General features: G+C 41.7%; 1 protein-coding gene across 3 annotated transcripts; it reads right to left on the bottom strand.

Moving 5' to 3' along the window:
- Positions 1-1,037: 1,037 nt before the first annotated feature.
- On the bottom strand, positions 1,038-16,255 carry prkacaa (protein kinase, cAMP-dependent, catalytic, alpha, genome duplicate a). 3 transcript variants are annotated; one of them, XM_072369656.1, is made up of 11 exons: positions 15,479-16,255; positions 8,597-8,831; positions 6,754-6,815; positions 6,164-6,292; positions 5,847-5,945; positions 5,669-5,751; positions 5,459-5,585; positions 5,230-5,325; positions 4,944-5,066; positions 4,177-4,341; positions 1,038-4,062 (listed from the first exon to the last, which is right to left on the bottom strand). In XM_072369656.1, the coding sequence occupies exons 2-11, from the start codon at positions 8,718-8,720 to the stop codon at positions 3,937-3,939; spliced, it is 1,134 nt and encodes a 377-aa protein (XP_072225757.1). In that variant the 5' UTR covers positions 8,721-8,831; positions 15,479-16,255; the 3' UTR covers positions 1,038-3,936. The 3 variants fall into 3 exon arrangements, with proteins under 3 accessions (XP_072225757.1, XP_072225758.1, XP_072225756.1); XM_072369657.1 differs by lacking the exon at positions 8,597-8,831 and having other exon boundaries at positions 15,479-16,254; XM_072369655.1 differs by lacking the exons at positions 8,597-8,831; positions 15,479-16,255 and adding an exon at positions 13,539-13,821.
- Between the last annotated feature and the right edge of the window lie 95 nt (positions 16,256-16,350).

A 16,350-nucleotide genomic window follows, 5' to 3' on the forward strand; every position in this document is an offset into this window, starting at 1 on the left:
TTCTAAGAAATATCTCGTAAAATTTCCCCTCCCTTATTGTACGGGCTAACAGTATATAGTCACTATAAAGTTCTGATATCTAAATGGACCAAAATCAGTTTCAGCCATTAGTCTTTGTGTATAGTTTGTATACATTGTTTATTTTAACACTGAATTAGAATAATGATCTTTATACACACACCTATATATAAAAATATATACTGTACATACACACACTTTTAATCCATCTTTCTTGGATAGATTTATTGGTTTGTTGCTCTCGTGATTCAAAGTTTTCCTTTCTTGGATGGAAAGAGATGACATGTTCAGGCTGCTCCGCACAGGCCTGTGCAACATCGTTTACAGTCAGCTCACAGATATTCAGAGATGTTCAAACCAGGGGTAGGAGAGGGTCAATCCAGATGTTTCTGCGTGATGCTTCAAGATTTTTGTGATGGATTTACTTCTACAGGATACACAGAAGTCTTACCTTTGAATTGTCCTCACCATTGGCAGTTTATTCTGTGTTCGAGCCCACAGCGCCCAACATTTTTATAGACAAGTTCAGCTCAAGATGGTGATTGACCCGATGCTCTGGGGCTGCGTTACAACCGGCTCCACAGAAAATGCTGCACCGACAGTGGACAGTCATGAAGTTTCATCACGATGAAAAGGGACCGAACTCTCCAACCAAAATGATTCCAGGAAGAAATGTCAGCCGAAACCTTTTGAGTAGCATACATCACAACCACTTTCTGATTCATTGAATGCACAAAATGCATAGAATTGCATTAACCTTTCCAGTATTTCTGCCTGTGCCCTACAGCTCACCAGATAGGGCACACGCAGCGTTCAACTCCAGCAAAGGCAGTTTGCTGCATGTAGCCCCCCCCCCTTCCTCAAACTTTAGCATACAGCTGTTACACAGATTCAGATAAAAGTGCTTTAAAGGAGCAGAGTCGGAGCACTCTCAGAAAGGGAGAAGTGCTACATTTCTGTGATCAACTTAACTACAACCCAAATATATATATATATATATAAAATATAAGCCAGACATATTTGTCTTAACAAGTAAAACTTTATTGGAATGATACATTTTGCAAAATATTACTTTGTTTATATTTTTTTAACATACTCATTGTGTTCTAAGGGTATCTGTCAAGTTCTCCAGAGGGTAAGATCGTTAAGACTGTCAAAGGCAAGGATATACAGTATTGTTTCCCAAAAGGTACAATAGACTACACACGCACTGTACCCAGGTCATGAGGAGGAAAAAAAAAAAAAAAAAAAAATAGATTAATGTTCTGTTTTTTGCTCTTTTTCTTTTCTCAATTTTTTTGAAAATACAATTAGAAAATATGAACGCAAAACATCTCAGGATGTAAAAAGTGTTAAACGTTTGAGCCGAGTGAGCGGAAACCTGATGAAAAGTAGAAGGCAAACGGGAGACAAGATGAATGTAGCACAGAGCAGCCGATGGTGTCGAGCTGATAGGAAAGAACGAGACGACTGGCGGAAGTGTTGTTCTGAGAAACGAAAAGAGAGAACGGTGTCATGGTGTTAGTGTCTGACCCTCGACCCTCGTACTCCCATTCAGTCCTTTTTCCTTGTTTTTTAAGAACAAAGAGGGAAAAGATATCAGTGTGCTCTCGTCAAAGCATCATATTCAAAAATTAGCAGAAATGAATCAAATGGGAGATCTGAAAAAGGTGTGGCGTGTGCTTCTTTATTTTTCACGACTCGACTGCACTGTTCGGCTCAAACCAACCAAAGCTCAGACAGCGACGTGACCGTCGGCGACGCCAACGATGGCTTCCTAACGAGTCTCAGCTCCGGGGGGGAGGAGGGAAAAGTCTCACCATTGGCCTGCTTTGCCACATGCAAGAAAAAACAAAAACAAGCTCACCAAAGAAACATGTATTATAAAAAATACTGTTTCCAAACAGCATTGAAACATCTGCATTTTCAAAACATTCAAAAAGGTATCCTGTGTTTGATCTCAATTACAGTAAGACACTGCCAAAAAAAGAATTACTCAAGCCTACTGAAATGGTTTAGTCAGAAAAAAAAAGAGAAAAAGAAAAGAAAAACATTCTAAAAATGTCATGTTACAAGACTTTTGACAAATAGATTGATGCACATCAAACAATTCACAGAAGCTTCTCAGTGAGATGGACAAAGTCTAGCACCTAGGGCCTATGGTGGGTGAAAGCTTCCATCCTTCAAACCAAAAACAACGTGTTCAGTCAACAAACCAGCAGTAAGATTTGGTCTGCGATTGTCTTGCATCCACAGAAATAAACTTGGCAAAAAGGGGATCGCTTCAGAAGAGCTTCCTTTAGTTTAAATTTGCTCCAAAGAAAGCTGGAAATGGAAAATAAACACTCCAATCCCACACAGTCCTCCAAAAATCGGTTGGACTGCAAATCCATTTGACAGTGTTACACGTCAGGAACATTAAAAGAGGAAAAAAGGTGTGTGTGTGTGTGTGTGTGGGGGGTGAACTGTCCAGGTGACAGCTAACTGCAATCGTTTGCATCGAGTGTCCGTTCACTGTTAGACATCTTGACCACAGCCTCGGGTACCTCAGCTCAGATTAAGCACAATGCTCTGCCGTATCTCTTTAAAAAGTGATATTGTACAAAAATAACATGCACATGTCGCTGAAACATTTTGCTACGGTTTTGCGCTTTAAAATCCACCACCATCATAGTTACATACAGACAACTGCAATGTTCTCAGTCTGCAAATTTGGCAGAATTTATATATTTATTTATGAAATCTTAATTCAGTTTCACAGCTATGAGACAATGTCAAAAAGATGGATATTTCATTTTCTCTATCATATTTATATATATGTATATATACTCATATGTATATATACACATATATATGTATGTATATTAATATACATGTATAAATGCACTATGAATTAAATAAACAATAGTCAGGAGTGTGACCACAATGTTAGCAGCTGCTAAACCACAGCTCATTAACCCACCCTTGAGCACTAAATAACACACAAGCACAGAGATTGACATAAAAAGGACAAAATGATCACCAATATGATTTTTTTCTTTTTTTTTTCTTCTTCTTTTTTTTAAAATGCTCTAATAAATTTAGCTAAGAGAAAGACAGACTTTAAACGCAGACTCCACCTTCACTTCTCACAGGTCTTCTCGCAGGAGTGAGACCTGGACGAAGTTTTCTGTGATAAATCATTTTCTGATTTCTCTGATCAAAGGTCCCCACTGCTTCGAACGCAAGCAGCGGAGTGCATCGTCTACCCAATTAATCATGCCACATCGAGCAGACAAAAGGCAGGTGCAGAAAGTTTTCAAGCTTACAACCAAATGGCCTCGGGGGCCGCCGCAGCCGAAACTCTGCACCGACGCGTTAGACAGTTTTCCAACCAGTTGGCATCATGATAGGCACATCTGTTGGACTTGGTATTGCTTGGACAGATTCAGGAAGGAATGGAGAAGGAACCAGGCTGACAGGAAACAACAATCACTCTGCAATCATTAGAGAAGCTTGTAGAGAGGGGCCCCATTCAAAAAGGAGCCTTATAGATTCAGTACCTTCACAGAAAAATCAATGCATCAACCTTCAAAAACTGAAAATGTGCGATTACGCCATCAGAAAGATACAATTCTAGCTGAAAAGCCACAACCTATGCTTGTTCGTGTCGAGCCCCTGTCACAAACACCAGAGGGATAAAAGAAACAAAAAGAAGAACAGGTAACAGTTGAGAAACAATCAGAAAAGGCAACACTGCTGGTTCTGTAGATCTTTCTTCACTTTGCCTACCTTTCCATTTGGGGGGATTTTACATTGTTTTCCTCATCACAAATAAGAAAGTTATCAGTCCACCCTAGTGCTTCCTGTATTTAGATCCCCTTTAACTTTCTAAATCTCTGTCTCTCTCTCTTTCTCTCCTCAACTCAGGGTTCAAATCTAGAACTCGGCAAACTCCTTTGCACACTTCTCTGTGAAGGAGACTCGGATTTCTTCTTCCTCATAGTCATCAAAGTTGCTTGTGTCACCAGGGCCCTTGCACTTGGGAATAAATGGCGCTTCCACCTGAAACACACAGGACAGAATTAAATGACGGCCTCTCCCTCCGCAGCAGTTTGTCACACCTTTTCTTAATGCGTCCATTTGGACACACGTCTACTGTCAGAGAGCTGGCCTCACCTTCCTCTGGTAGATGGCAATCCAATCAGTGGTAGCAAACCACTTGTGACCCTTGATATCATTGACTCCATTCCTGAGGTTGCCGAAGCGCTTGGTCAAGTCCACCTGCAGCAAATTTCTCAAAAGATCCTTCAGGTCTGAGCTGAAATGGGATGGGAAGCGAACCTGCAAAAACGGCAAAAGCAATGCGAGTTGAGTCTGCTCAAGCCCAAAGTTTTGCGTCGTATATTAAGGACTCAGCAGGGCTCCATCCTGTGGCTGCAGAGTCGTGCAAACCTACGTGACAATGGTCCAACTAACAATGGATATACGTGGCATGACGTTTTGACTGCAGTTTCCATTTGTCGACAGTCATTTTGGGGCATTTATAGCAGTCACACAACTTGTTATAATGTACTGATCAAAGCTCAACACATACATGGGCTGTAAGCATAGCAGCGCAACGGTTATTCCTTAACTGATGCTCTAAAGACAAATCCTATCCTTAAACAAACCTTATTTTGCTGATGAAGGTCAAGCAATTAGACACCCACAGATCCCATGACTTTGAGGTATGGAAGATTTGAGAAAAAGTTATTCAGCTACAACCAAAACATCTGTGGTTTTGTGGAAATTATCAGCACAACACAGCAAGCAAAACTGACCTCATAGTTCAGCTGAATTCTTTATACAAATACCAAGTTTATGATTTTCATCAGCATAAATATGGATTTGTGAATCGATTTAGATGAAATTTTGTCAAAAATGAAAAGGTCATTTTCACTTACCTTCCCTGATACAATCTTTTCATAAATCTGAATGGGCTGGTCTGCAAAGAAGGGAGGATAACCAGCGGCCATCTCATATATCAGCACTCCCAGAGCCCACCAGTCTACCGCTTTATTGTAACCCTGAAAACACCAAAAAGAAAATCTTAAATCTTAAAACACTGGTCCCGCAGTTTTAAGGTTGACTTGTGATGACAGCTAACTGCTCCCATGTTAATCTCACAGCTCCAACATCGCCTCTTGGCATTATAAGCACCGCTTAATGTGAACCGAGCTCAGAACTTACTTTACTGAGGATGATCTCTGGTGCTAGGTACTCTGGAGTCCCGCAAAGCGTCCAGGTCCGGCCTTTCACCCTTTTCGCAAATCCAAAATCTGTTACCTAAGGAGTGTACGGCATATATATAACAGCTCTGAGCACTGAATACAAACTGCAAGAGCATATTTGTAAAGTCATTCTTCAAGAAATTGATGATTCGGGCTGAAAAACAAACAAATAATGATGCAATCCTTGCCTGTATGTAACCTTGCTGGTCAATAAGCAGGTTCTCTGGCTTTAGATCTCTGTAAATGAGATCCAGCGAGTGAAGGTATTCAAAGGTCAGTACAATCTGGGCTGCGTAGAAGCGGGCGTGTGGTTCACTGCAAAACACAGAATCTCTCCAATTACAGTCAACCAAACTCTGTGAAAATACTATGGCTGAGTTACCCAGAACTCGACTTACCTGAACCTACCGATCCTCCTTAAGTGCGAGAACATTTCACCCCCAGGCACATACTCCATCACCATATACAGATTACTGTTATCCTGCAGCGAGAGAAGCAAAGCCTCAACTTGACACGCAAAAAACAGGAAAACAGACTTTGACTGACACAAAGACAAAGAAACACTGAAATGCAAACCTTAAAAGAGTGTTCCAGTCGCACCAGAAAGGGAAAGCTGACAGCTTGCAGGATACGTTTCTCGTTCAGTGTGTGTTCTATCTGCTTCAGCTTCACTACCTACAAAAGATTGGGGAGGAGGTGCGTTCAGGGTCTCACCGATGAGCATGTTGTAAGGCAAGTCTTTCTGGCTTCTCCGGTATATCGTGTAAGTGGTAAAAAAGATCATGTAAACACTCTTTGGAGCAGTAATTTTTCTGAAAGGGGTCATTACCAAACAAACACTGCTATCTACTGTGCTTTGTTCTCTTGCATTTCATTCATCAAAAATACCGTACCTTCTGTTTGTCAAGTATTTTCATGGCAAAATGCTGGCCTGTCTCTTTGTGTTTAACCAACATGACTCGACCAAATGAACCAGTGCCTAAGGTCTTCAAACGCTCAAAATGGTCCAATGCTGCAGTTTGCTGGATGGGCAGAAGAAGAAAACGTATCACCACGAGCAGCACTAACAGTCAATATATAGCATTTGAACATTAATTATCGTTTCCTTTTCATTTGAATATAACATGATGTCTTTTGTTTGGAGTATTAAAGAGGGGCACACATGGTACATATATGTATTTCAGAAAAGCCCAGCAGAGGGTGCACTGCTCTTATGAAATAAATAGCCACTCATGTTTCAGTTTCCATTATTCTGCCTGACAGAGTAAAAAAAAAGACCAACTTGAGATCCATTCTAAAATTCCATTCAACTACAGTACAACAGAAATCCCACATATTATACTACTACAGCAATAATATATATATATATATACATATCCATCAGCACAAGCACGTTAACGCTGTGTCGCATTAATAGAATGACTAAAAAGAAGGAAAACAGTGCAGCTGAAATAGAAACAGAGGTAATTCTTCACCATCGTACCTGTGCTGGATTCTCCCATTTCTTCAGGAAATCTTCTTTGGCTTTGGCAAGAAATTCCTTCACTGCAAGCAGAAACAAAGTGTGTGTTCAGACAGAGTTTTGGTCTCAATGATTTTTAAAAGTGGGCCAACTGACTGTAATTGTCAAGGCCCAGAGAGGAACATAACTCTGTGTTCTCAAATGTTCAGCAGTTTATATCAACATATTTGATCACCTATGAGAGTCTGCATTTAACAGTCTTCTCATGTTAAGCTCCTCACAGCAAAAGAGGCCAACAATATGTAGCACATGTGTTAATCAAACCGATGCTAAAATAAAATCAATACTGCTTAGAATACCAGGTCACCTAAAGATTAATGAAAAATCTATGCAACAATATGACACAGAAGTCAAGAAAAGCGTGTGCTGGCTTTATTCCAGCAACATTTGAAAAAGGAAAGGCAAAGCTAAAGTGGAATGACTAAAACATCCTGGAGCAGGCAACCAGGATCATCTTCATTGGAGGCCCTGTGACAAACATTACTAAAGAGACTCAGAACCAGAAGTCGGACATTAGTTAGCCTTCATAGATTACACAACAGAGGACTGCAGCATAACATCTGTCTCACATGCCTATATGAGAGGACAGCTACCCCTGCTGTTGGCAATGCAAAAACAAACATGGAACACATGCGATTACAGCCAGCAGACATATGGCTGAGGGCAGATTAATTACAACTTGGCATCCATGTTGTCATATGGAGAAGTTCATTTGTACCCCTTATCTTTATGGGGCTAATCACACTGCTGTGTGAGAACATGCAGATAAACAGCCCTTCCTCATTCCTACTTACTGTAGCAACCAGCTGAGGGAGCAATGCTATTTTAACTGTCAGCCTTGGACATAGAATGGTGGAAGCTGAAAATGGACAACTGCTGTCAGAAAAATAATAATTTCAGTTCAGAAATAGAGCAATTCCACATCTTTAAATGTCATAGACACTTATGTGCTTAACAATTTGGTGGCATATTTTCACAGCTGTAGGAGTCAGTTCAAGGGAGAAATAATGGATGATAATTAGCAACAGCTACACCAAAAGCACACTATTCACAATCACCTGGAAAACTATGGAAATCCACGTTAAGCCTTTCAGGGTAATGTGGATTTCTGTAATCAATGTAAAACAACAGCCTCGGGCACAGTTTAGACAAAGCCAGTCAGCTGTCAACAGTGAAAGTGCACTGTAATGTGTTTATCAGCTTAATGATACGATTATCTACACCAATGAGCACTTGGAGTAACATTTGAATTGGAAAAAACTGAAATGAATATTGTGAGAAAGCTACAAACCATCAACACCTAAGTGTCTCATGCAATCTTTGTGCGTCTCATTCACACTCCGTCAGAGCCCCACAAAGCTTAATCCTCATTTTGTTGATCTAGTTTCCTGCAAACTCTCTAAAGACCCGCAGCTCCAACAATAGGATGGGAGAAAGCCAGCAAAAACGCCAGAGACCAAAGTTCACATAAACATGTCGGGAGCGCTGGAGCTCCCACGGAGAGCACTGAAAGCAGCGTGGTCACCAGGGAGAAAACGTTTCCTGTGAAAGTCGCTCAACTTCCACTTCCAAGCTGAAAGAGTCTAAAATGGAGCTATTACTGGAACGGCGCCGAGGAAAAACATGGATACCGTGGAAAATGCAGCTGGGAATTCAATGGCCAAATCCAGAGCTCTCGTCAGGAATTCTGCTGGTCAGTATTCCTGTTAGATTTAGGAGGGCGGGCTTCCATGACTTCCCTTAAACTTGAAACAACGACAAAACAACTCCACCCTAACTATTCCTGAAACCCCAAATTCCTTACCATCTGGGAGGGCTATGGGTACCTCTTGTGCTGCAGCATCTGCTGAGCGCGACACTGATTCACTTGAGCGCGAGGATGACTCCCTCTTCCCTGCATGCCTTCTGGAGCTCTTCCTGTCACACATTAGCCTTGAAAAGTCTCCCCTGTACTTCTTCCTTTGCCTTTTCCTCACAGCCACTGACTCATGACCTATCCTCCCTCTCAGAGCACTCTGGTCAGATCAGCACCCACTCATCTACAAAAAAAAACAAACAGTCAAGTGTCCTTGCTGGCAGAATGTCTTCAGGGTCTCCAGTGACTGTCACTATGTCGGAGACCAAGTTGAAAAAGTGGCATCCACCTCCACTGTGCAGTGAGACGCAGCATGAAGTGCAGCACTGCTACTGTTAACACTGACACAGATCAATTGGACCCTTGCTTGGTTTGTATCAATATTTATTCTGTACACAAAGCGCTCTCTGCTGTTCCCTCTCATCTCTCACACACACACACACGCACACACACACAGGCTACATATTGATCTAAACAGGGGCATAATCACCAGGGGGAGGGGCATAAAACACTAGCTGGTATATTTATCCAACCCAGAGATGAAGTCCTATGGAAAACTAGGCCTCAGTAAAAACCCTTGAGAGGAACCACACAGATCTAGAAGCAACCGAAACTTTCCCTAATTAGCAGAACCAATCAGATGACACATCTTTGATGAAAAACCTTCAGAGATGATCTGAGTGTTTACAAAAACAGAAAAGCGGTGCTCTCGGGAGACGAGCACAACAAGAACGCTCAACCACGGCGAAACTTTTTCTCCCAGCCAGAATGCACTAGTCTATGTAGTGCCAGTGCTGAATTGATCCTCGCAAAAATCAATCCCGCATCACTCCCCAGGGCCTCACTGGCCCACTCTGACGCAGAGAAAAAGGGGTTATATTAGGGCGAGCTGACCGACATTAGACCATGAAGCCCGCTAAATCAGGTCTCGGTCGACACCCAGCCTTGTTCAGATGGCAGAAAGGCCCATGTGGTGCATGACCAAACAGTTAACTGTGCCGACAGAGCAGCATATAAAACTAAAGCATGTTTGTTTGCAAGCTTGAAAAAGGTGAAAAATCAATTTTCAGTCACCAGCTATATATGGCCTGGTGCCATTTACGAGCTAAAACCACCAATGGAAAGTTGTTTTATAATCTACTGTCCTGAAACACACCGACCAATTGGGTGGAGGCCCTGACACGCTGAGCAGATGGTCACTTTCCACTTTCATGTACCAGTCACTCATCAACAAGCGGTAGACACGGAAAGTGTCCGAGTCCATCGGTTTCTCAGTGTAGTTATCAGAATTGTGACTGAACTCGGAGCAGATAAAAATGAGGGAGTATTCCCATATACCTGCTTCAGTTAAAAGCACAGCTTTGCAGAGGGTTACTGTGACCCGTTTTGTGCCGTCCTTTTCTTACCGTGGACTGCACGTTCCCCGCGTTGAGGGTTTCTCTGAAATATATTCAGTCTCACTGCATTGCTGTGTTAATCTCTCTTTTAGCGGTTCCCTCGTCTCATTTACAAAGCACACTTAACCATTTACTTGACCCCACAATGTGTCTCGAAACAAGTTTCATGATTTCTGCTACATCACCTCACTTTGTATTTGGATTATATTCCATTTAGGTACTTTAAGTGTGCTTGGTTAACAGTTACAAATGTACTCATCAACACAAGAATTTATCATTTTCAGATAAAAATGTTACAGTTGCACCTTGGAAATACTTTTGACTTTATGTATAAGGAACATGACACAAATTATCTGGTCTTTTGAACAGGTCTAAGAATTATACAAAGAGGGTTAGAAGGTAAGCAAAGCTAATAAAATGCATTTGATTTATTGAACACCAGCAAGCGTAAATGTCCTTTATATTTGCTGAAGTCTGCTGGTCTGAAGCATTCTGGTTTGTGGTCAAGGAAGGAAGACGCCAGCGATGACTTTAGAGAGACAAGCGTTGCTTTTAAGCAGTATGGGAAGGGTTATAAAAGGCATTTCCAAACAACAAAGTCCATCATTCTACAGTGAGAAATAGAGGATAAGTATAAATTTTAAGACGCATCTCGAGGTGAACGTGAATGATTCTGCATTAATGTAACTCAAGCAGACAAAAACAACGGTATATGTGATCTTCTGAGTGTCGTTAGGTCGGAAAACACAGAAGAAGAAACATGCACCGCACAGAGCTCTTTAAAAGCATTTTGAACTATATGCGAGTGGTGTGCAAAATGTCACTCCAAAAAATGTATTATTGTAGCATTACAACTAATCTGAGGGACAACACAGCTAGTCCAAGTAATCATCTCCATCTCAGAGAGTTGGGGAGGAGAATCAGAAACATGTGATCAGAAATGAGGATCTAAGATCATGCTGTGAGAGCTGCGGCGTCATCACTCTACAGCCAAATTATAATCCTGCTAAAAGATTCCATGAGTAAAGATAATCAAATAACCATTTGATGAGATTTGTGGACTTCAGAGGCAATTGACTCGTATGGAACCTACATTACACAAGTATTGATGTGGGTCACTCAAACACTGGCACTGAAAGGATGGAGCTTAATATATTTTAGACAGTTGTCCCTAAGGTCAACCAAAGGTCAGACAGCGCAATGCTGAGAGAAAACCCAAAAATACCCTAAGAACCACATCTGGACTCTTCAGGCCTCAGTCAGCATGTTAAACATTAAAGTTCATGACAGTACAATTAAAAAAAACGAGCATGTAGCAGGTTTGGAAGGGTTGCCAGAAGAAAGCATCTCTTTAAAAAGGTTTTAAAAGTTGCATCAGAGCAAAGCACAAGACGTTTGGACAGATGAGGACAAAGTGGAGATGCTTGGTTATGATGCCCGGTGCCACGTCTGGAGGAAACCAAACAGAATATTAGCTCATAACACTCATAACAGACCAGCTGTTGAGCACGGTGAACTGAATCAATGACGTGATAAATGATTGAGCCAAAGTTTTTGCCAAGTAGGTAACGACAGAATTTAGTATTCAATGTGTGATTGTTGATCTGAGCCTGAATTTGGAGCACACAGGAAGCGACAGCAGGTGGCACTATTTTGTAGATAAAGCCATTAAAGTTTGTTCAAAAGGGTTTTTTTCCCCCTCTTTCCTAAAGTTCCTAGAAAGGGTCATTAAAGTTTCTAAATCTAGGTGTTGACAGCACAACCCAACAAATGCTAACTGCATTCATTTGGTTTGTGCATTTTAAAGGGGAGTGGCCACAGTGCATCTGTGATAGAGTGAGAGAAAAACAAGCAGCTTTACATAAGTAAACCTAGTTTAAAAAAAGAAGATCCAATAAACGTGCAAGTGGTTTGCCTCATATATTAGCTATTAATATTCCTGGAAAGTCAGTTTGAATACCATTATTGTGTGGGACACCTGTACATTAATACATCTAATATGGGAATACTTCTAATCAAACTTCTAATTCTTCTCTTTTCTTATTGAAATGCTGCTGTTCATGACATGGCCACTGTGTCCACAAAGACAGCAAGGCAAGATCACTGAGCTATTTTTAGGCCTGAACTGGGCACTTTTAGCTCAAGATAATCACCAATACGGAGAGCATGTCTTAAAAGAATTTTGAAATAGTCTCTCCCCAGCAGATTGAATTGGCAGTGAACAGCAAAGTATGAGAATCGTGTTTACAAATGTTAATCATTCTTCAGGTGTACCTTAAACTAAACTAGGGGACAGCAAGTCTGAAAGAGAGGCGAGATGAAGCTCCACCGAGGTAAATACTGACTCTCCAGCCAGTCTTATCTGGTGGAAAATCAACAAGAGTCAAAATGGCGAAGATAGATGAGAGATTAGCACTCTTCCCCGTGTTGAAATTACAGGACTTCTTTACAGATGCACAAGTATTGAGAAATATCATTGCTTCTTATGCAATAGTTTTAGTTCATGTTTTTGCCATTTCTTATGCTATTTAGCCATGTGGTACCAGAGGAATGCTGGAATACAGGGGGTTATTTTTCCACTCACTGCCAAGAGAGTTCAAATCCAGAGTTTGTAAAACCAAAATATGGATTTAGTGAATCATTACACCCTTACTGGTCTTTTTTAACCACCAAACTCAAGCCTCGGTTTCATTTTGCAAGCTCACAGATCTAAAGATCATTTCACAGTATTATGTAGCTCTCCTCCCAAATTGCCAGTTCAGCACTGTTAGTTTGCCCGACATAGCTGATTGACATATCAAAACTATCACTCTATCAGCTCAAATTTATGACAAAGCCACTGTTAACTAGAGACAGGAAGCGATCAGCAATCCAAACACAAACGGGCTGCATGCGTAGCAGGGACAGGACAAGAGTCACACAGATATTTATAGAACGAGATAGTTGTACTTTGACAGGGAGCCACCTCACTGTTTCTAAGATTCGAAACACATGACTGAGTGCATGACACAACTAGAAAGCAAGGTCTTAGTGACATGTTTAAGAAGAGTTATGATGGATGCGTCCGAGTCATCAAAGTAGGCTCATAACTACACTGCTTAGTTTAAGGCTGAAAGCGTTTTTGCAGTATAGTGAAGTGACAGACACTGCCACACCAACGGAAAAATCCCTTCCCTTTCCCCTCAAACAAGAACAAAAAACTCAAACAGCGCATAGAGAACCAAATATTTTGCTCAGTATGTTTTTGCATACAATTATATAAGTAGAAACAAGAACACACTGGCTACGGATAACCAGAAAGAAACATAACCCGACCCAAGCCATTATACGGCCAAGTCTCATGTGCGGATGCATTAATAAAACAAATAAAAAAAAGTCTGTTAAATATCAGAGTTTGAGGTCTGTCTATGACTGGCTAGATACTTGGGATATGGCATGAACTACAGCTCCACCCATAACCAATGCTTCTGTCCAGCACCAGAAAGAAAACTCACTTAGGCTGCAAGCCTCTAGCTCCTCCTGTTGTTGGTGATGTCTGCCGTCCCCACCGCTTAAGTCCCCTTGGCAGGGTCCAGCTCGGTGAAACAACCTCCCTGCCAGCTTGTGAATAACAGACATCATACAAGGCTGGAGGAAGCCAGCTAACAGCAGGCGTAGCGTTTTAACACTTCAGTTAAGTCCAGATCTCCTATCAAGTGTGAAATCCACAAATTGTAATAACAACAGCGACTTGACGGTGCAAAACGTCGCGCTATCCTGGCTGGCTGTGTTGAGTTAGTAAAGCAGGAGAGGAGATGACCAACTGTGCAGAGCCTGGGCTGGTCCTTCCTTGCTCCTTCACTTCCTGCTGCAGTTCACAGTGTCTGTCCGCCCTGCTTCTTCCTGTGGGCCACAAAACGGCTCTGTATACCGGTGCACTACTCTCCACTTGTCTTCTCCAGTCTGGAAAGTCCTTTGGCAACGACATGCACCTGAAACAGCTCTCAACGCTTTCTTTCCGTGTTCCGTAGAAACAAAAATGGCCTGCCATGTTGTCCTTCATCTCTAGCTGCTCTGTGGAAAATTACACTCTTGGGTGTGGGCTCTATACCCGTGGTCTGCACCTGTCTCTGGAGATCAGGGTGGACCCGCAGTGATCAGGCTGATAAGAATGTGAAGCATGACACATGAATACACCTAACAGCAATGCCTCCCCAACCTCCCTACCATTTTTTAAAAACTTACAAATACACCAATTTACAAATCATATCAAGAAAAGAAAAAACAACCTTTAAGCCATGATATCTGAAAGTCATGGCCTTATTAAAACTGAGACTGGGGGCCATTCTTTACACCTACTCTCTACCAGTAACAAGGAGCTGTTGTTCATTTCGCAGATACCTGTTCAGACTTTGCACACTTTGGCGTCATTTATGGTGTTGCGAATGAAGATGTGAAAATGTGTTCTTCCAAGCGTTCCCTACGGACAGTGAGCTCGATGAGTAACCGAGAATCTTCAAGAAAGGCTTTTGGAGAGCAACAACTGTCTTACATCAGAGGATCTCTCTCTCCATGTCATGCACACACACACACACACTTAGCTACAAATACAAGTGCCCTTGTTCTAAATGCTGCTCATCACATGCTGTTCAAGAGACTTTTCTACTCCCAAGTTTCTGCCTGAAGAGGATCGCCCTCATGCATCATATGATCCCATCCTGGTGGCTTTTTTTTTTTTTTTTGCATAGCTAACCAACTCGTCTCTTATTTCTGTCAAAAAAAAAAAAAAAACTTTTTGGGGCAACCAATGTCATATTGCATTTAGATTCAACTCCTTAATGCAAACAAAATAAGTGCTCCACTGTTGCTTCTCGTGTCTGCATTTCTTAACAAGACTACCCCTGTTCACAAAGAATGTTTTGTCCTGAAGTTATTAAGTTATTAAAATGGGCACAGGAAAACAACTCTACACAAGGGTCTGTGTTTGCGATGATATTACAACCTTTCATAACCTTGTGAGTAGAAGAAAAAAAAATGCAACAAATAAACCACGAGAAAACCTATGACTGTTGTATAAGACTAGCTGTTGTCGTCCTCACTGGTACCTCTAAGGATCACCTGGGGCTTTGAATCACGAGCTTTTCCACAGGATGAGAATGATCTGCATCTTCTGCTGTTTGGCAAAGATGACAATAGAATACAATTTGGCCAGTTCATGTGGGGATGTGATTTAAAGCTGTTAAGCCTTCTTAACTTTGCAGTTCATTCACTTTTACGTGACAAAGAGACAACGTTTTGTCTGCGATCGATGGTGTTGAAACATTGACGAAGTTTTAAGTTGTATTTGCAGTGGTTGTTACCGTAATGGGAAACAGGAAATGACTACAGCAAAGCCATGTAAGAGCAGGCGACAGGATACAGCTAGCTGCTGTAACTACGGGTGGAGGGTACTCACCACTTTCCATCTCATTGCCCTTCTTTGCAGTGGGCGTGTTGCCCATGATGGCAGGCTGATGGTGGAGTCCCCGGGCTTGGAATGAGTTTTTCTTTACAAGTCGTTGTGTGATGCTACAGCGCTAACACGGTCGTTAAACCCAATGAAGCTGCTAACTACTAGCTAACATCTATCATAATTGGCAAATAAATGCAAATAAATTCGTTACAATACTTTGCAGTTGTGAGTTCGGAAAACTCCAGACAAGTGAGTGTATACAAGTCTGCAGCTAGCACTGACGCTATGGGAGAGCCAGGCTAGGACGTTAGCTAGCAGAGATAGCCAGCGGACATAAGCTTGCTAACGTTAGCTCTTCAATTTCCAAGCGAGCACCGGGAAATCCTGGTGTTACTCAACTGTCCTTTATTTCCAGAGGCGGTTAGGTTTTTTTTTTCAAAATCCAAATCAGTAACAGTTCGTCGAAAGATGTTTCAGTATTTCCAATTAGCAAGCTAGCATTAGCTTCCAGCGTCCCTTGCAGTCGATTTCTGGCCTGAGCTAACCAGGTGCTATCTATATGATGACAGGCCTTGTCAGCTGGGACCTGAATAACAAAATTTGTATCCAAGTAACTCGTTTTTTCTCTGTCGGTTACTTAAGTTGATATATGTCCATTCTTTTGAAAACCAGCCGTCAAGTGCATTGGTTTCCTGGGACCGACCATCTGATAGTCGATTCTTCAGATCAACAGACCCCTTCCATTAATCTTTAGACCGCAAGGGAAACTCCAGTCATCCATCCACTAGGGCCCGCCTCTTTATGTTTCTGATTGGCTCTCTAAACGCACACTTACCTGACAGATGTCGTCCAGCAAGCCCTGATTGGATAAGTAT

The sequence above is a fragment of the Leuresthes tenuis genome, unplaced genomic scaffold, assembly GCF_036924035.1.
Source record: "Leuresthes tenuis unplaced genomic scaffold, fLeuTen1.0.hap1 SCAF_17, whole genome shotgun sequence".
NCBI classification, from domain to species: Eukaryota; Metazoa; Chordata; class Actinopteri; order Atheriniformes; family Atherinopsidae; genus Leuresthes; species Leuresthes tenuis.